This window comes from Pan troglodytes, chromosome 14 (assembly GCF_028858775.2).
Source record: "Pan troglodytes isolate AG18354 chromosome 14, NHGRI_mPanTro3-v2.0_pri, whole genome shotgun sequence".
Taxonomy (NCBI): Eukaryota; Metazoa; Chordata; class Mammalia; order Primates; family Hominidae; genus Pan; species Pan troglodytes.
The window spans coordinates 57278466-57299861 of record NC_072412.2 but is presented as its reverse complement, the minus strand read 5'-3'; the positions used below and the strand labels follow the sequence as shown (position 1 = coordinate 57299861).

Sequence of the window (21396 nt, the reverse complement as noted above, 5' to 3'; positions counted from 1 at the left end):
TAACAATGCATTTCTCAGAATGTGTCACTGTCATTAAGCAACACATGACTATATATGCCTTCAGTTCTGTTGGGTACATAACTAGGAGTAAAAATGCTGTGTCACAACGTAACTTTATATTTAACTCTTTGAGGAACTACCAAACTGTTTTTCAAAGTGGCTACATCATTTTACATTCCCACCAACACTGTTAAGAGGGTTCCAGGCCTGGGTGCAGTGGCTCACACCTGTAATCCCAGCAATTTGGGAGGCCGAGGCAGGTGGATCACCTAAGGTCAGGAGTTCAAGACTAGCCTGGCCAACATGGTGAAAACCCGTCTCTACTAAAACATACAAAAATTAGCCGGACATGGTGGCAAGTGCCTGTAATTCCAGCTACTTGGGAGGCTGAGGCAGGAGAATCACTTGAACCCGAGAGGCAGAGGTTGCGGTGAGCCAAGATCACGCCACTGCACTCCAGCCTGGGCGACAAGAACGAAACTCTCTATCAAAAAACAAAACAAAACAAAACAAAAAAACAAAAACAAAAAGAGGGTTCCAATTTCTCCACATCCTTGTCAACACTGCTTTCCTTTTTTTTTTGAAAGGAATTAATATTTATTAGACCATTAAACTATGTTTCAGATACTTCACTAAGTAATCCACATATGTAATCTTTTAATTTTTTACTGTATTAAAATATACATAACAAAAAATTTACAACTGAAGTATACAGTTCTGTGGCATTAAGCACATTCACGCTGTTGTATAACCATCACCACCTTTCACTCTCTAGAACTTTCTCACCTTCCCAAACTGAAACTCTTTACCCACTAACTCGCCATTTCCCCCTCTCCTGGGCCTTGGTAATCACCATTCGCCTTTCTGTCTCTATGAATTTGATTACCATAAGTATCTCATATATAAGGGGAATCCTTCAGTATTTCTCCTTTTTTTTTTTTTTTTTTTGAGATGGAATCTTGCTCTGTCACCCAGGCTGGAATGCAGTGGTGCAATCTCAGCTCACTGCAACCTCCACCTCCTGGGTTCAAGCAATTCCCCTGCATCAGCCTCCAAAGCAGCTGGGATTACAGGCGCACACCACCACGCAGGCTAATTTTTATATTTTAGTAGAGGCTGGTCTTGAACTTCTGGCCTCAGGTGATCCACCCGCCTTGGCCTCCTAAAGTGCCGGGATTACAGGCGTGAGCCACTACGCCTGGCCTTGTCCTTTTCTTGATTGGCTTATTTCACTTAGCATATGTCTTCAAGGTTCATTTGCATGTGTCAGAACTTCCTACCCTTTTAAGGTTGAATAATATTCCACTGTATGTATACACCAAACTTATTTATTCATTCATGTGTTGATGGGCATTTAGGTTGCCTCCACCTTTGGGCTATTGTAAACAATGCTGCTATGAACATGGGTGTACATATATCTGCTTGAGCCTCTGCTTTCATTTCTTCTGGGCATACACCACTAATTTAATTTTGAATGTTAATCCGACACTGTATTACTGAGATAAACTTCACTTGATCATGATGTATTATCTTTTTTACATATTGCTGGATTTTATCCACTGAAATTTTGTTTAGTTTTTTGCACCCATTATCATAAAGAATGATGGCCTATAGTTTTCTTTACTTGTATCATTTTGGTCTAGTTTTGACAAGAGGTAATGTTGATCTAATAGAATGGGCTGGAAAGTCTTTCACTTCTGCAACTTCTGAAAGAGTCTGTGTAAAGCTTGCATTGCCTCTTCCTTGAATTTTTCATAAAATTCACCAGTAAAGGCATGTGGGCCTGGAGCTTTCTTTGTGGGAAGGTTTTAACTATACATTAAATTCAATTTCATTAGTAGATACAGAACTATTAGGATTATCTATGTCTTTTTTAGTAATCTTTCACAATTTGTATTTTTCAAAGATTTTTAAAATTTCAGTTTTCAAATTTATTAGTATAAAGTTGTTCATAATATTACATATTATCCTTTAAATATACCTAGACTCTGTAGTAATGTCACTTCACTCATTCCTGATATTGATAATTTGCATTTTCTCTTTTTTTTTTTTTTCCCTGTTAACTCTGGCTAAAGATTTATCAATTTTATTGAGCTTATCAAAACACTAGCTTTTGGATTTCACTGATTTTTCTCTATTTTCTGTTTTCTATTTCATGAACTTCTACTGATCTCTCCTTTTTTCTGCTTAGGAGACTCTTCTTTCTCTGGTATTCTAAGGTGGAAGTCAAAGTCACTGTTAATGAGTCCCTTCTTGTTTTCTAATATAGATGTTTAGTTCTGTAAATTTCTCCTTAAATACTGCTATGGCATCATACCATAAATTCTGGTATATTGTGTTTTCATTTTTTTATTATTATATTTTAAGTTCTAGGGTACATGTGCACAATGTGCAGATTTGTTACATATGTATACTTGTGCCATGTTGGTGTGCTGCACCCATTAACTCGTCATTTACATTATTTCTCCTAATGTTATCCCTCCCTGCTCCCCCCACACCACGACAGGCCCCAGCGTGTGATGTTCCTCAACCTGTGTCCAAGTGTTCTCATTGTTCAATTTCCACCTATGAGTGAGAAGATACGGTGCTTGGTTTTCTGTCCTTGCGATAGTTTGCTCAGAATGATGGTTTCCAGCTTCATCCATGTCCCTACAAACGACATGAACTCATCCTGTTTTATGGCTGCATAGTATTCCATGGTGTATATGTGCCATATTTTCTTAATCCAGTCTATCACTGATGGACATTTGGGTTGGTTCCAAATCTTTGGTATTTGCTATTGTGAATAGTGCCACAATAAACATACGTGTACATGTGTCTTTATAGCAGGATGATTTATAATCCTTTGGGTATATAACCAGTAATGTAATGGCTGGGTCAAATGGTATTTCTAGTTCTAGATCCTTGAGGAATCACCACACTGTCTTCCACAATGGTTGAACTAGTTTACAGTCCCACCAACAGTGTAAAAGCATTCCTATTTCTCCACATCCTCTCCAGCACCTGTTGTTTCCTGACTTTTTAATGATCGCCATTCTAACTGGTGTGAGATGTATCTTATTGTGATTTTGTTTTGCATTTCTCTGATGACCAGTGATGATGAGCATTTTTTCATGTGTCTGTTGGCTGCATAAATGTCTTCTTTTGAGAAATGTCTGTTTATATCCTTTGCCCACTTTTTGATGGAGTTGTTTGATTTTTTCTGGTAAATTTTGTTTGAGTTCTTTGTAGATTCTGGGTATTAGCCCTTTGTCAGATGGGTAGATTGTAAAAATCTTCTCCCATTCTGTAGGTTGCCTGTTCACTCTGATGGTAGTTTCTTTTGCTGTGCAGAAGCTCTTTAGTTTACTTAGATCCCATTTGTCAATTTTGGCTTTTGTTGCCATTGCTTTTGGTGTTTTAGACATGAAGTCCTTGCCCATGCCTATGTCCTGAATGGTATTGCCTAGGTTTTCTTCTAGGGTTTTTATGGTTTTAGGTCTAACATTTAAGTCTTTAATCCATCTTGAATTAATTTTTGTATAAGGTGTAAGGAACGGATCCAGTTTCAGTTTTCTACATATGGCTAGCCAGTTTTCCCAGCACCATTTGGTAAATAGGGAATCCTTTCCCCATTTCTTGTTTTTGTCAGGTTTGTCAAAGATCAGATGGTTGTGGATGTGTGGTATTATTTCCGAGGGCTCTATTCTATTCCATTGATCTACACCTCTGTTTTGGTACCAGTACCATGCTGTTTTGGGTAATGTAGCCTTGTAGTATAGTTTGAGGTCAGGTAGCATGATGCCTCCAGCTTTGTTCTTTTGGCTTAGGATTGTCTTGGCAATGCGGGCTCTTTTTTGGTTCCATATGAACTTAAAAGTAGTTTTTTCCAATTCTGTGAAGAAAGTCATTGGTAGCTTGATGGAGATGGCATTGAATATATAAATTACCCTGGGCAGTATGGCCATTTTCATGATATTGATTCTTCCTACCCATGAGCATGGAATGTTTTTCCATTTGTTTGTGTCCTCTTTTATTTCGTTGAGCAGTGGTTTGTAGTTCTCCTTGAAGAGGTCCTTCACATCCCTTGTAAGTTGGATTCCTAGGTATTTTATTCTCTTTGAAGCAATTGTGAATGGGAGTTCACTTATGATTTGGCTCTCTGTTTGTCTGTTATTGGTGTATAGGAATGCTTGTGATTTCTGCACATTTATTTTGTATCCTGAGACTTTGCTGAAGTTGCTTATCAGCTTAAGGACACTTTGGGCTGAGACAATGGGGTTTTCTAAATATACAATCATGTCATCTACAAACAGGGATAATTTGACTTCCTCTTTTCCTAACTGAATACCCTTTATTTCTTTCTCTTGCCTGATTGCCCTGGCCAGAACTTCCAACACTATGTTGAATAGGAATGGTGAGAAAGGGCATCCCTGTCTTGTGCCAGTTTTCAAAGGGAATGCTTCCAGTTTTTGCCCATTCAGTATGATATTGGCTGTGGGTTTGTCATAAATAGCTCTTATTATTTTGAGATACGTCCCATCAATACCTAGTTTATTGAGAGTTTTTAGCATGAAGGGCTATTGAATTTTGTCAAAGGCCTTTTCTGCATCTATTGAGATAATCATGTGGGTTTTGTCTTTGGTTCTGTTTATATGCTGGATTACGTTTATTGATTTGCGTATGTTGAACCAGCCTTGCATCCCAGGGATGAAGCCTACTTGATCGTGGTGGATAAGCTTTTTGATATGCTGCTGGATTTGGTTTGCCAGTATTTTATTGAGGATTTTTGCACTGATGTTCGTCAGGGATATTGGTCTAAAATTCTCTTTTTTTTTGTTGTGTCTCTGCCAGGCTTTGGTATCAGGATGATGCTGGCCTCATAAAATGAATTGGGGAGGATTTCCTCTTTTTCTATTGATTGGAATAGTTTCAGAAGGAATGGTACCAGCTCCTCTTTGTACCTCTGGTAGAATTCGGCTGTGAATCCGTCTGGTCCTGGACTTTTTTTGGTTGGTAGCCTATTATTGCCTCAGTTTCAGAACCTGTTATTGGTCTATTCAGGGATTCAACTTCTTCCTAGTTTAGTCTTGGGAGGGTGTATGTGTCCAGGAATGTATCCATTTCTTCTAGATTTTCTAGTTTATTTGCATAGAGGTGTTGATAGTATTCTCTGATGGTAGTTTGTATTTCTGTGGGATCGGTGGTGATATCCCCTTTATCATTTTTTATTGCATCTATTTGATTCTTCTCTCTTTTCCTCTTTATTAGTTTTGCTAGTGGTCTATCAATTTTGTTGATCTTTTCAAAAAAGATCAATTTTTCAATTTTTTAAATAGAAACAGCATCTTGCTATGTTCCCCAGGCTTCAACTCCTGATCCCAAGTGATCCTCCCACCTCCGGAAGCACTGGGTTAACAGGTGTGAACCACTGCACCTGTCCCAGAGATTTTTCTGTTATTAATTCCTACTTCAATTCCATTTTGATCAGAGAACATACTTTGCATGACTTAAATCCTTCCAAATTTACTGAGATTTATTTTATGGCCTAGAATATTGTCTGTCTTGATAAATATTTCTCCACATACTTGAAAATAATGTATAAATAAAACAAACTTTAGTTGGATAGAATGTTCTACAGATGTCAATGAGAGCAAGTTTGTTGACTGTTTTGTTCAAGTCTGCTGTACTTTACTGATTCTCTGCCTACTTATTCTATCAATTAATATCTTCAATAAATTATTGAAAATATTAAAATTTCTAACTCTAACTTGTATCTATTTCTCCCTAAAGTTTCATCAGTTTTGGGGTCACATATTTCAAAACCATGTTATTAGATGCATAAACATTTACGAGTGTTATGGTCTTCTGGCAGACTGGCCCTCATGATACCTTCTTTATCCCTGGTAATGTTCTTTGCTCTGAAATCTACTTTGATATATTTAAAAAATCACTCCAGTTTTCTTTTGACTAGTATTCTCATTGTATATCATCTTCCTTCCTTTTACTTTTAAGCTATTGGTGTCTTTATATGTAAAACACACTTCTTATAGTTTATACTTGGGTCTCACCTTTCTACTCAGTCTGATACTAACTGCCTTTTAATTGCCTTTAGATCATTTATTTTTAATGTGATTACTGACATTGTGAGGTTTACATCTATTACTGTGTTGTTTTATATTTTTCCACCCGTTCTTTACCCCTTTTTTCCTCTTAGTCTGCTTTTTTTTTAATTAATTGGGAATTACTATATGATTCTACTTTATCTCCTTGGTTTGCCTATTAGCTGTCATTTTTTGATTTGCTGTTTATTTTTATTTTATTCTATTATTTAGAGACAGGGTCTTGCTCTGTTACCCAGGGTAGAGTACAATGGTGCAGGCACAGCTCACTGTAACTTCAAACCCCTGGACTGAAGCAACCCTCCCACCTTAGCCTCCCTAGTAGCTAAGACTACAGGCTAATTGGTATTTTTTTTTTTAGAGATGGGGTCTTGTTGTGTTGCCCAGGCTGGTCTCAAACTCCTGGGCTGAAAGGATCCTCCACCTCAGCTTCCCAAAGTGCTGGGATCACAGCTGTCAGCTGCTGTCCCTGGTCCTCAATTTGTTATTTTAATAGTTGTTTTGGGCCAGGAGTGGTGGCTCACGCCTGTAATCCCAGCACTTTGGGAGGCCAAGGCAGGTGGATCGCAAATATTAGCTGGGTGTGGTGGCGGGTGCCTGTAATCCCAGCTAGTTGGGAGGCTGAGGCAGGAGAACTACTTGAACCTGGGGTGTGCCCACAATTGTTTGTGCCACTTCACTCCAGCCTGGGTGACAGAGCAAGACTCAGTCTCCAAAAAAAAAAAAAAAAAAGTTGTTTCAGGGTTAATAGTATATGTCTTTAACTTACCACGGTCTTTCCCCAAGTGCTATTATACCTCTTTGTGTATAGCATTCTAGAACCTACAATAGTATACTTCCATTTCTCCTGATCTTTGTGTTATTGTTGCACATTTTAATTTACATATATTATTAGCCCCTTGCTACTTTGTCTTTACTTAAAGTCAATTGTCTTTTAAAGAGATTCATATAACATATGAAAAAAACCTTTCAGTTCCCATTTTTAATACTGTTCTTTCTTTTGAGTAGGCACATAGTTTCTTTTGGCATCACTTTCTTTTTCCCTGAAGGACTTCCTTTAACATTTCATTTAGTGAAGGTCTATGAATGATGAATTCTTTCTGTTTTTGTGTGTCCAAAAAAATGCTTATTTTACTTAAGTTTTTGAAAGATACTTTCTCTGGGTATATAATTCTATGTTGGAAGTTTTTTCTTCTTTTAGAACTTTAAAAATGTGCTGGCACAGTGGTTCTTGCCTGTAATCACAGTACTTTGGGAGGCCAAGGTTGGTGGATTGCTTGAGCTTAGGAGTTCAAGACCAGCCTGGGCAACATGGCAAAACCTCATCTCTACAAAAAATATAAAACTTAGCCAGGTGTGGTGGCATACGCCTGTAGTCCCAGCTACTTGGGAGGTGAGGCAGGAGGACTGCTTGAGCCCAGAAGCCAGAGGTTGCAGTGAGTTGAGATCACACCACTGCACTCTAGCCTGGGCAACTGATTGAGACCCTGTCTCCCTGCTGCCCCCCCAAAAAAAGAACTTTAAAAATGTTGTTCCATAGACATCAAATCCATCTGCCACTCCACTAATCTGTGTCTAATATTCTACCCACTGATTTTTTATTTCAATGACTATATTTTCCTATCTAAAAGTTCTATTTGGTTCTCTTAAAAATCTCCCTGTTTTTTCCATAATCGTTTTATTTCCTTGTTGTTCCTGAAACTTTTTTCTTCAATCATTTAACATATTATGTTATGGCTTCTTTTGCTTTGTTGATCATTATCTAAGATTCTTGGTACTCCAATCATCCCGTTTGTGATATCTGCTAATATTTACTCATGGTGGATTGATTGCTTGTTAGTTTTACAATTTAAAAAAAATGAAGAATTCATCTTAAGCAGTGCTTGTTTTTGTTGTAGGGCCTTTGTGAAATTCGTCTAACTGAAAAGAGCTTGCATTCATTTCTAGCAAGTAACCGTGGGGTCTTATGGGCCAAGGACCAACTTTATGTTAATTTCTTAACATGGAGTTCCAGCATGTTATAACTGGTTAAAATTTATATTCCAAACTCAAAAGTTTTCAGTTCAGGTTTTGATTTATCGAGGTAAAATTTCATCCTCTATCCAGAGTTGGGGTCAGGAATAAATTTCCTTGTAGTCTTCAGGGCCAATTAGTGGAAAGTCTTGTTCCTCTTTCTATGGGGGTACAGTCCTTTATGAGATTCAGCCTTTTATGGAAATCTCAGTTCCAATTTTTCATCTCACTCAGGCCCTAGGCCTTATTTCTTGTCCCCAAGTGCATGTTCATACACAAGTATCTATCTCTTACTGGTTCTCCATCTCCCCAAGACAGCTGCAATGACAGATTATATGTGTATCACTCTGAGTTTTAGTTCTCTCTTTGGTTCTGGCTCATAGAAATTTTTTTATTTGTCTCTCCCATGAGCCTAGTATTGTATTAAGAAGAATGACAAAAACAACACGAAGTGTCACTTTATCATTATCTCCAGGAATTTGTGGAGAATAGGTTTCCATAGTACTCTAGTTATCAATTTTTTGTAATCCTCTGTAGATAAAATGAACTTATATGAAATATTAAGAGACTCAAAGAATAATGGCATATGAAGAGAAGTTTCTAGTGATATGCTCATTATACGTATACCTGTGAGGCCAAACATTATTTTAACAAAGACATAGGAAATGGCATGTTATGCTTATACATTTAAGAAAAACACAAAATTAGTCAGAAATTAATATATTTAATGACAACTGGGATTTCTAAATATCTTGGTAAGCTGAGGTGATGGGCTAAATAAAATGAGATTGTGAATAACAGGATGTAAAGTCCAGCATTTAGGCTAAAAACAAAAATAAAAACAAGAAACAGCTTCAAAAGTACTGAAGATATAGCTTTAAAATAACTCAATACATTTTAAAATAACTAAAAGAGTATAATTGGATTGTTGGTGACATGAAGGATAAATACTTGAGGCGACAGATACCCCATCTACCCTTACGTGATTATTATGTATTTCATGCCTCTATCAAAATGTCACATATACCCCACAAATATATATACCTACTATCAACCCATAAAAATTAAAAATTAAAAAAAAAAACAAAGAAAAAAACAAACAATTCAAGTGAGAACTGTGGAGGAGCTTGAGTTGATTGCTCCACATGAGCCCACAGTGTAAAATGGCTGCCAGAAATTCACCCTATATAAGAACAGTGCTCAGGAAAAGAGAGAAGGGAAATATAATTTTGTACTTATCAGATTACATGCATGTATTAGTTACCTATTGTTGTGTAACAGATTACCCCAAAACTTAGTGCCTTAAAACAGTAAATGTTAATTATCTCAGAGTCTGAAGTATTGGTGCAGTTTAGCTGCATGCCTCTGTCAAAAAGTCTCTCACAGGATGGAATCAAGGTGTGGAATGGAACTGTAGTCTCATCTGAAACCTTGATGGGGAGAATCTGCTTCCGAACTCTCTTACATAGTACTGGCTGGATTCAGTTCCTTGTGGGCTATTAAACTAGGGTGTCAGTCCCTTACTGGCTGTTGACAAGGCCTCCCTCAGTTCCTCAGCACGTGGGCTTCTCCACAGGGCAGCTCACAACATGGCAGCTGGCTTTCATCAGAGCAAGCACACAAAAGCACAGAGTGGGCAAACAAGGTGGAAGTTTTGGTATCTTTGTAACCTAATCTCAGAAGTGATATCCATCACTTGCCATATTCTAGGTCTAGCCCACACTGGAGGTACAGGGTAAATTCCAGGAGGCAATGATCATTAGGAACCATCTTAAAGGTTACCTACCACAGGGTATCATATTTTCAAATGGTCTTAAAGGTACCATATGATATCCCAAATATGTGACCAAGCCAATTAAAAAAATTTTTTTAAGTAATGTATTTTTAAAACTTGATAAATAATAATTGCATATATTTATAGGATACATGTAAAAACTGTTTTAAAGAATAAAGGCTCAGGTAACTTAAAATAAAAATTACAGATGTAAAATATATAGGCTGGAAAAGAGAAGTGAGAGCAGAACACTCAAGATTGAAACAGGAGACAGAAGGGAAGGGGCAGAAACTTTCACTGCTGTTTTAAAATAACTGAAAGATTGTCATGTGTAAGAGAGATTGTACTCAGTTTCTGTAGGTCCAACAGGCTAAGCAAACACCAATAGAGGAACATTTATCACTTATCACACAATGTTTTAATGGCCTGCTTACCATCCGTATCCTCTCCATGATTATAAACTGCTTATGCACAGATACTATACATGTCTGGTTCACTATTACAATTCTGTTACCAGAACACAATAGACACTCAATAAATATTTGATGAATGATATGTGAGAAAATTAAAGAATAAAGAGAAATAAATTTTAGCTCCAAATTTTAAAATAAAGAACTTAATGCTTAGAATTTTCCAAAATCATAATGGTTCCTGTGTCTCTGGAGGTACTAAAGTAGAGGCTGGATGATCATCCTCTCATTAAAGGCGAGTCAAGAGAATTGGAGGAAATGACCTCTAAGTGTTAAAAGGTCTACCTCAAACTTTCTGGTTCCACAACATTGTTAGTCTGAATAAAGAAATCCCTTCCAAAAATTGTTGTCAGATGGCCTGTCAATGTTGAAGACATGATAAAACCACAAGTCTTCCCCTTGGACAACACACTCTGAGCACTTTTAAAACATTTAACCAAATACAAGATGAGTCCTATTAAGGCAGCTTTTTACTGGACCCACTTTCTAAACCTGCTGTACTGTTGCAAAGCAGCATGGTATAGTAGGAAGACAAAGGCTGTGGGTTTGGGAGTCAAGCTGACCTGATCTGGCTCTGCACTTAATTAGAACCCCAGGCAAGCCACCCAACCTCATTGGGCCTCAGTTTCTTAATTCAAAACACAGGGATAACATTCACTCAAAAGGTTGCTCTGTTTTCTTTCCCTGATGATTGTAAAGTACGTATTCTCTTGTGGCAGTGAAAACCACCAAGAAGTATTTTAGAATCTGGGTAATGAAGGTACTCCTCTCACTCCCTACCTTGATAGTTTTTCACAGGAGTCATCTTGTTATAATCTTCTGACAATATAAACTCCTGTAAAAGAAAAGAAAAATATTAAACAAAAATAAATTCTTTAAGTGAATGACTATATTTGGTAAAACCAGATTGAATAAAGCAAATTGTCATGACGATTACATCCAACATTAGTATTTTGCCCATCAACTCAGAATTTTTGTACCCTTTTAAAAGTAACAATCAAAATTATGATCCAATGCAGTTATCATAATTTTACCTTATAAGTGTTGACTTTTTGTGTATGCACAAGAAGAAAACCAGATCAGTTCAGCATCTTGATACTGGTCAATTTTGAAGATAAACCTAATTCAAAATATTTTTCTTTCAAGGGTGCCACAGCTAAAAATTTGCAAGGCTCTAACCAGTAAGGAAACGGATGGCATTTCTGCTACAGAAATAAATTAGATATTTTAAAGATTATTTTTCTAAGATTAGTAATTTATTTCCCCTTACTTACTACAAGCATCTGAAGGTTGCATCTTACTCATCCCTGTATCCCCAGGACACCGGGCACAGTACCTTGGCACAGTAGGTAATTAATAATGGTCACACAAAGGCACTTCTCAATGTAATGAGATTAGTCTGAATGTCAAATTTATTGAAAAAATCAGTTTCTGTATCGCGCATTATATATACCCTTTGTGGGGACACATAAGTGTCTGTTGTTTCACCCATGCATCTGCATATACAGTGACCTGTACGTAGAAGCTGATTGTTTATGAGATCCAGCCAGGTTTTGAGTCCTTAGACTTCATTCAAATGCAAAATATCCAGGTATTCTTTAAGAGTATATTATAAAACATAAGGAAAGCTGCAAAGTATAATAAATTGTTGCCTACATCTGAGTTTAGAAACAATGCAATTAATCTTTTCAAAATATTTGGAAGCATACAGGATTTTTCTTTGATAACTTAAAAAAAGGGGGATGGGAAGACAGACACCTAAATGCCTTACTTGCTATCCAGGTCTTCCTGAGTTTAGTAGTTTGTGTAATTTTTTAGAAGGAAATATTATTTTATTGTGATAAACATCACAAAGGTAAAGTAGGAGATGATGTGAGAGAATATACAAAGCAATAAAGTTCCTTTGCTTATTCATTTTTCCATTCCAGCCCCCTTTAAGAAGCTTATCTACAAATGAATTTTCTTCACCATGATTTTCTCAGTAATAACATTATTCAACTTGTCACTTTAAAAATTCATATCATTATTTCTTCAAGGAGTGGCACTACATCCACTTCTTGTTTTGGAAGAGTTAGACCTACAATTGGACACAGCAGACTCATTTTTTTTCTTTTTTTTTTGACAGAGTCTTGCTCTGTTGCCCGGTTGGAGTGCAGTGGCGCGATCCTGGCTCACTGCAACCTCTGCCTCCCAGGTTCAAGTAATTATCCTGCCTCAGCCTCCCTAGTAGCTGGGATTATAGGTGCGTGCCACCATGCGCAGCTAATTTTGGTATTTTTAGTAGACATGGGGTTTTACCATGTTGGCCAGGCTGGTCTTGAACTCCTGACCTCAGGTGATCCGCCCGCCTCGGCCTCCCAAAGTGCTGGGATTACAGGTGTGCACCACCGCACCTGGCCAGAGCAGACTAATTTTTAAAGAAGTAAAGTAGCTGGCCTATAAAGTGCTTATAGTGTGGGTAAGGAAACCTGGAAGGTGCCTAAGCAACAATTCACTAGCAACTTTTAATCACAGGCAACAGGACCTTGACCCTGACCCCCAACTTTACAGGGTCCCAAATATCATGACACATACACAAATAAATTTATTAAAGACAATTGTTATCTGGCCAAGTGTTTTCTGAGTTCATATTGTTCATATTATTTTGAATATACTGAAATGGTTCTCTGACCTGGTCAAAAGATACCTCAATTCCTTTCAAAACAATGTAAGGTATAAAATAACACAACGTAATAGAGGTTTGCATTTAGGATTTAATATATACATTAAAAATAAAATTACCAGTTCACTGCATTGGTAAACCTAATTTCTTGGTCATTTATTTTTCCTATGATAATAAAAACATATAATTATGGAGAAAATTTAGATTTTGTCAGCTTTTGTTATTACTTTTTTTTTTTTTGAGATGGAATCTTGCTCTGTCACCCAGGCTGGAGTGCAGTGGCGTGATCTTGGCTCACTGCAACCTCCACCTCCTGGGTTCAAGTGATTCTCCTGCCTCAGCCTCCTGAGTAGCTGAGACTACAGGTACGTGCCACCATGCCTGGCTAATTTTTGTATTTTTAGTGGAGACAGGGTTTCACCATGTTGGTCAGGCTGGTCTGGAACTCCTGACCTCGTGATCCGCCTGCCTCGGGTTCCCAAAGTGCTGGGATTACAGGCGTGAGCCACCACACCCAGCCTTGTTATTACTTTTTTGATCATAGAAACACAATATACTACTCTAAGAAATGTAAGAAAAATAAACACTAAAAATCCCTTGTGATACCATTTCTCAAAGATAAGTATTATGGAACGTACAGTTGTAATAACATATAATAAAACAAAACATTAAAACTACTTGGCAATGCTGTTTTCTTTTCACAGTTCATGCATACAATTCCACATGAGTACATACTCATCAACTTCATTCTTTTTGATGACTGCATAGGATGTAGTATAACATTCTTTTTTTTTTTTTTTTTTTTTGAGACAGAGCTTTGCTCTTGTTGCCCAGGCTGGAGTGCAATGGTGCGATCTCGGCCCACCGCAACCTCCGCCTCCTGGGTTCAAGCGATTCTCCCACCTCAGCCTCCCGAGTAGTTGGGATTACAGGCATGTGCCACCACGCCCGGCTAATTTATTGTATTTTTAGTAGAGACAGGGTTTCCCCATGTTGGTCAGGCTGGTCTTGAACCCCCGACCTCAGGTGATCTGCCTGTCTCGGCCTCCCAAAGTGCTGGGATTACAGGCATGAGCCACCACGCCTGACCATAATATTACTTTAATATTCCTTTATTGATGAATCTTTGTTTCTAGTTTTCCTTACTGAAAATATTACATTAAATGTATTATATCTTTATATGTCTCCAGCAGTATTTCTATAAAATAAAAGCCCGAGAAGAATTGTTGGATCAGAGAGTATGACCATTGAAATTTTGATAGACATGGCCAAATTGAGTTTTTAAAAGATTTTATCTGTTAATACTCACGAACAATTAAAATGTAAAGGTTTGGCTGCAATTACTTTGTTAGGATTGACCAACCAAAGTTCAAAAGAAATTAGATCAAAGATATACACATCTGAAATATTTTGGATAAAATAGTTTCTATTCCTTCTTTTTTTATTATTTCTATCCTTCCTTCTTTCCATTCAGCTGTCCACCCATCTATCACTTAGTTGTTTGTAATGCTCACTGTAATACATCAAACAATATAGGATATACAAGCAAAAAGCTAACAACTGTCTTCACCTTCAATCTCACCCTTGTGAGGCAACCAATGTTAACAGTCTGGCGTATCCCTCCATGTCTTTTTTTAAAACACTTATACAAACATATATGAACATATATACTTTTTTGTTGTATAAAAACAGGATCACAGTATAGATATTATTCTGTAACTTTCTGTTTTCACCTAAAATACAGCAGAGCACTATTTTTCAGAAGCACATAGTTCTAACTTATTCTTTCTGATGGCTGTATAATATTCCATAAAATGGATATGCCAAACTTTATTCAAGTACTTCACATTTTAAGTGGACATTCCATTTGTCTGCTATAATTTACAATTATAGCAATACTTTGAGAAAGGTCTTTGCAAGTATATCCATATGAACTAATGTCTATGTAGAAGATACGCTGGCTCAAATATTATGTACATTTAATGTCTTAATAAACACCGCCAGATTACTTTCCAGGAAGCATGCAGCCATGCACTCTCTCACCTACCCCCATCTTCATTTGACAGCATATTTTCCCACATCTTATCAGCACTGGATGCTATTCATCTTTTCAATTTTTGCCAAACTGATGTGTGAAACAAGAGGGTATCTCATTGTGGTTTATGTTCATTACACTATCAGCTGGATAACTTTTTGGTTATTGGCTATTTTCATTCATTTCTTGTTTTATGAATTTTCTGTTCAAATTCTGCTGTAGCCTGGTTCTCTGAAAAACAGCGTGAAGCAAAGCATAAGTCTAATGCTTTATTTGAAGGTGCAATATCGGCAGTAGTAAGTGAGGGTAAAGCAAAGCAAAGTGGAGAAAGACGGTGATGCATTACCAAGCTCGCCTGAGTTTCACAAGATGCCCAGCTGCTTCTCCAGCATTCAGGAAGTCTCTGGACAGACAGAAGTGAAACACCAGGTTTTGGAAAAATCCACTGAAGGGAGGGATGGAGAGGGAATTTATCTGCCAGCTGTCTCCCATATCCCTTTGCATTTTAATCATAGCTCCATATGAATCTAATTTCTCCCTCCTTGTAGAAAGTTGTACCACCTAGCCCTGTTGCAGCCACTGGGGAAGTCAGATCTGTGGCCTTGCAGAGCTGTGCTTCATGTAATTCAGAAGTAGCAGGGGAACCAGATCCTCTGGGCTTTGGCCTCAGGGTGGAACAAGGTGCCAAGAGAGCCCAGGAAACAAGTACAATCAAGAAAATCTGAGGCAGTATATATGATGTGGTCCAGGCATATCCTTTGGTTCTTTTTGTCTATTGCATTTGTAATTGTCTTACTAAATTGTAGAAATTCTTTGATTATTAGGGATAGTTATCCTTTGTTTAATATGTGAATTGACAGTATTTTCTCTCCTAACAGTCTGCCTTTGAATTTTATTACATCTTTCGTAGTACTGAAATTTTTTTTTTTTTACTTAACAAACAACCATGGCATTATGAGTTAAAATTGCATTGTATCTTTTAAGTTTTAATTTGGGAAGGAATAATATTTTAACTGTAATATACTCAAGTACTTATATACAATTTTTCCTTAATAGTTTAAATGGCATTTCCCCCAACCCCATTTCAATTTTCAATGAATTACTTCTCACACATAATGAAAATAGCTCTTGGTTTTGGGATACACATGTATTAATAGCATTAGTATGCTAATGCAGCATTTAACACGGTATCTGTTGTTGACTTACCTAAACCCTGACCAAGATTAGGTAATCACTGCTATTTTAGTTTTATCTGGAATTTTTAAGAGTAGCTGCCAAATTTAATTAAATTGAATGGAATTTGTTCTTGATATCTATTAAACAAAATCTGTTAAAATCCTTCAACTTATAAAAGTAATTGATTATTGTTAAACAGTTTTCTGATATTGACCCATTCTTAACTTCTTGAAAGAATTCAAACTTGCCCTGATGTATTCTTCCTTTGATACACTACTGGATTTGATATGCTAATATTCAGTAAGAATTTTTACACATACATTTAAGATTATTATTGGTCTATAGTTTTCCATTTTGGTGCTATCTTCATTGGGTTCTGGTTTAAAGATAGCAAAGTACGGTGGTTAAGAGCTTGGACACTGGAACCAAATTGTCCAGTTTAAATCCGAGCTAAAACACATACTTGTTAAATGATCTTGACAAGTTGCTCAAGAGCTCTGTGCTTCACTTTCCTTCTGTGTACTAGCCTCATAAGACTGTATGAGGACTGAGTTATTATTTATAAAGCATTTTAAAGCAGTGCCTGTCACATAATAAGTACTCTATGAGAGCTAATTTAAAAAAATGGATTAAGAAGCTTTTCTTTAAATCTTTTGGAAGATATTGAACAATTATAATTGAAGAATTAGAATTCAGCTTCTTAAGCTTTTCCCCGTGTATACACAGAAACACATACAATTGGAATAGTAGTACTACTGATGATGTTTTGTAGCTCTCCTTTTTAACTTAACACTATTAGATGGGCATTTCTCATGTCACTACCTATTTTTTGAAACAGTGAATTTTAATGGCTACATAATATCCCATTGGAAGGCAATAAAGAATTTTACCTAATTAGTCTTTAACTGTTACATTTCATTTTTTTTTTTTTTTTTTTTTGAGGCAGGATCTTGCTTTGTCACCCAGGCTGGAGTGTAGTGGCGTGAACACAGCTCACTGCAGCCTCAACCTCCTAAGCTCAAATGATCATCCCCCCTCAGCCTCCTGAGTAGCTGGGACTACAGGCACAAGCCACCACACCTGGCTAACTTTTGTATTTTTTGTAGACACGGCGTTTTACCATGTTACCCAGGCTGCTCTTGAACTCCTGAGCTCCAGCAATCTGCCTGCCTCAGCCTTCCGAAAGTGCTGGGATTATAGGCGTGAGTCACTGCATCCGGTCTGTTACATTTCTAAGACACCAATGTTTTATTATTATAAAAACAGGAATATCCTTACGAATAATCTTTGTGTATATTTATATTATTTTCTTTGGATGGTTTTCTAGAAACGAAACTATTGACATAAAGGAAAAATATTTCTAAAGCTCTGAATATTACCAATATTTTTTCTAAACAGTTTGTGCCAATTTATGTCCTTTCCATTAGTATTCTAGAGTGCCTACTTTATTTAATTCTAGCTGATACGTATATTCTAAAATTACTACAACTTAGATAAAAATAGAATTAAAACATTTTAACACCTTAAAATGTTTACTGGCCCTTAGTATTTCCTCTTTCATGACTTTTCTATCTACAGGATTTTATTGTTTTTCTTATCTATTTGCATACGATTGTCATGGACTGAGGATATTTTCCTTTCTCTGTCATATTCCACGGAACTATTTCTTGCTTTTAAAAAACTGTATTTAAGTAGTTTCTCTTAATGCTGGGAAGTTCTGCATTTTATGTAGTTAAATATAATAATATTTTCGTTTATGACTTCCATTCTTTTAAGCTTACAACATTCTTCTTGATAGATTGTTTATAAATGTCCAGTCAACTGACTTCTAGTTTTTCTTTTTCTTTTTTAAGGCTTTACTTACATGTAATGCTGCTTCATGCTCCTGGAATTAATTTTGGTATAAGACAAGAGGTGCGAATTAAAATCGATCTTTTTCTTAAAAGCAAACCAACTGCTCCAGCACACCATTTGTTTAATAATTTTTCCCATTCACACTGACTTGTGGTCATCTTTACCATATTTTATTTGCTTTCAATGAACTGAGTCTGTTTGGGGGTTCTCCAACCCTGTTTTATTCCTTTGCCGGAACCAAAATGATTTAATTATAGTAGATACAACTTATATGTTAGTATAAAGGCTATGTGCTCCTAAATTCTTTTCTTAAAGAAAATTGTAGCCAGATGAACATAAATAATCTTTTTAATAGCAAAAAAGAAAAATCATATTAACAATTTTGACTGGGGGCTGGAGCCAAGATGGCCGAAAAGGAACAGCTCCGGTCTACAGCTCCCAGCGTCAGCGATGCAGAAAATGGGTGATTTCTGCATTTCCATCTGAGGTACTGGGTTCACCTCACTAGGGAGTGCCAGACAGTGGGTGCAGGATAGTGGGTGCAGCGCACCCTGCACTAGCCGAAGCAGGGTGAGGCATTGCCTCACTCGGGAAGCGCAAGGGGTCAGGGAGTTCCCTTTCCCAGTCAAAGAAAGGGGTGACAGACGGCACCTGGAAAATCGGGTCACTCCCACCCCAATACTGCGCTTTTCTGACGGGCTTAAAAAACGGTGCACCAGGAGATTATATCCTGCACCTGGCTCAGAGGGTCCTATGCCCACGGAGTCTCGCTGATTGCTAGCACAGCAGTCTGAGATCAAACTGCAAGGCGGCAGCGAGGCTGGGGGAGGGGCGCCCACCATTGCCCAGGCTTGCTTAGGTAAACAAAGCAGCCCGGAAGCTCCAACTGGGTGGAACCCACCACAGCTCAAGGAGGCCTGCCTGCCTCTGTAGGCTACACCTCTGGGGGCAGACAAACAAAAAGACAGCAGTAACCTCTGCAGACTTAAATGTCCCTGTCTGACAGCTTTGAAGAGAGCAGTGGTTCTCCCAGCACACAGCTAGAGATCTGAGAACAGACAGACTGCCTCCTCAAGTGGGTCCCTGACCCCTGACCCCCGAGCAGCCTAACTGGGAGGCACCCCCCAGTAGGGGCAGACTGACACCTCACACGGCCGGGTACTCCTCTGAGACAAAACATCCAGAGGAACAATCAGACAGCAGCATTCCCGGTTCATGAAAATCCGCTGTTCTCCAGCCATCGCTGCTGGTACCCAGGCAAACAGGGTCTGGAGTGGACCTCTAGCAAACTGCAACAGACCTACAGCTGAGGGTCCTGTCTGTTAGAAGGAAAACTAACAAACAGAAAGGACATCCACACCAAAAACCCATCTGTACATCACCATCATCAAAGACCAAAAGTAGATAAAACCACAAAGATGGGGAAAAAACAGAACAGAAAAACTGGAAACTCTAAAAAGCAGAGCGCCTCTCCTCCTCCAAAGGAACGCAGCTCCTCACCAGCAACGGAACAAAGCTGGACAGAGAATACCTTTGACGAGCTGAGAGAAGAAGGCTTCAGACGATCAAACTACTCCAAGCTACAGGAGGAAATTCAAACCAAAGGCAAAGAAGTTGAAAACTTTGAAAAAAATTTAAACGAATGTATAACTAGAATAACCAATACAGAGAAGTGCTTAAAGGAGCTGATGGAGCTGAAAGCCAAGGCTCGAGAACTACGTGAAGAATGCAGAAGCCTCAAGAGCCGACGCGATCAACTGGAAGAAAGGGTATCAGTGATGGAAGATCAAATGAATGAAATGAAGTGAGAAGGGAAGTTTAGAGAAAAAAGAATAAAAAAAAACGAACAAAGCCTCCAAGAAATATGGCACTATGTGAAAAGACCAAATCTACGTCTGATTGGTGTACCTGAAAGTGACAAGGAGAATGGAACCAAGTTGGAAAACACTCTGCAGGATATTATCCAGGAGAACTTCCCCAATCTAGCAAGGCAGGCCAACTTTCAGATTCAGGAAATACAGAGAACGCCACAAAGATACTCCTCAAGAAGAGCAACTCCAAGACACATAATTGTCACATTCACCAAAGTTGAAATGAAGGAAAAAATGTTAAGGGCAGCCAGAGAGAAAGGTCGGGTTACCCACAAACAGAAGCCCATCAGACTAACAGCGGATCTCTGGGCAGAAACTATAAGCCAGAAGAGGCTGGGGGCCAATATTCAACATTCTTAAAGAAAAGAATTTTCAACCCAGAATTTCATATCCAGCCAAACTAAACTTCATAAGTGAAGGAGAAATAAAATACTTTACAGACAAGCAAATGCTGAGAGATTTTGTCACCACCAGGCCTGCCCTACAAGAGCTCCTGAAGGAAGCACTAAACATGGAAAGGAACAACCAGTACCGGCCACTGCAAAATCATGCCAAATTGTAAAGACCATCAAGGCTAGGAAGAAACTGCATCAAGTAACGAGCAAAATAACCAGCTAACATCATAATGACAGGATCAAATTCACACATAACAATATTAACTTTAAATGTAAATGGACTAAATGCTCCAATTAAAAGACACAGACTGGCAAACTGGATAAAGAGTCAAGACCCATCAGTGTGCTGTATTCAGGAAACCCATCTCACGTGCAGAGACACACATAGGCTCAAAATAAAAGGATGGAGGAAGACCTACCAAGCAAATGGAAAACAAAAAAAAGGCAAGGGTTGCAATCCTAGTCTCTGATAAAACAGACTTTAAAACCAACAAAGATCAAAAGAGACAAAGAAGGCCACTACATAATGGTAAAGGGATCAATTCAACAAGAAGAGCTAACTATCCTAAATATATATGCAACCAATACAGAAGTAGCCAGATTCATAAAGCAAGTCCTGAGTGACCTATAAAGAGACTTAGACTCCCACACAATAATAATGGGAGACTTGAACACCCCACTGTCAACATTAGACAGATCAATGAGACAGAAAGTTAACAAGGATACCCAGGAATTGAACTCAGCTCTGCACCAAGCAGACCTAATAGACATCTACAGAACTCTCCACCCCAAATCAACAGAATATACATTTTTTTCAGCACCACACCACACCTATTCCAAAACTGACCACATAGGTGGAAGTAAAGCTCTCCTCAGCAAATGTAAAAGAACAGAAATTATAACAGTCTCTCAGACCACAGTGCAATCAAACTAGAACTCAGGATTAAGAAACTCACTCAAAACCACTCAACTACATGGAAACTGAACAACCTGCTCCTGAATGACTACTGGGTACATAACGAAATGAAGGCAGAAATAATGATGT

General features: G+C 37.9%; 1 protein-coding gene across 6 annotated transcripts in view; it reads right to left on the bottom strand.

Annotated features, from left to right (window-relative positions):
* The window catches only part of WDFY2 (WD repeat and FYVE domain containing 2), a 180587-nt gene that overhangs the window by 51612 nt on the left and 107579 nt on the right, over positions 1-21396 (bottom strand). For all 6 annotated transcript variants that reach the window (XM_054664800.2, XM_063791867.1, XM_009426927.5 and 3 more), the window contains 1 exon segment: positions 11139-11193. In XM_054664800.2, the coding sequence (XP_054520775.1) occupies positions 11139-11193 (55 nt within the window).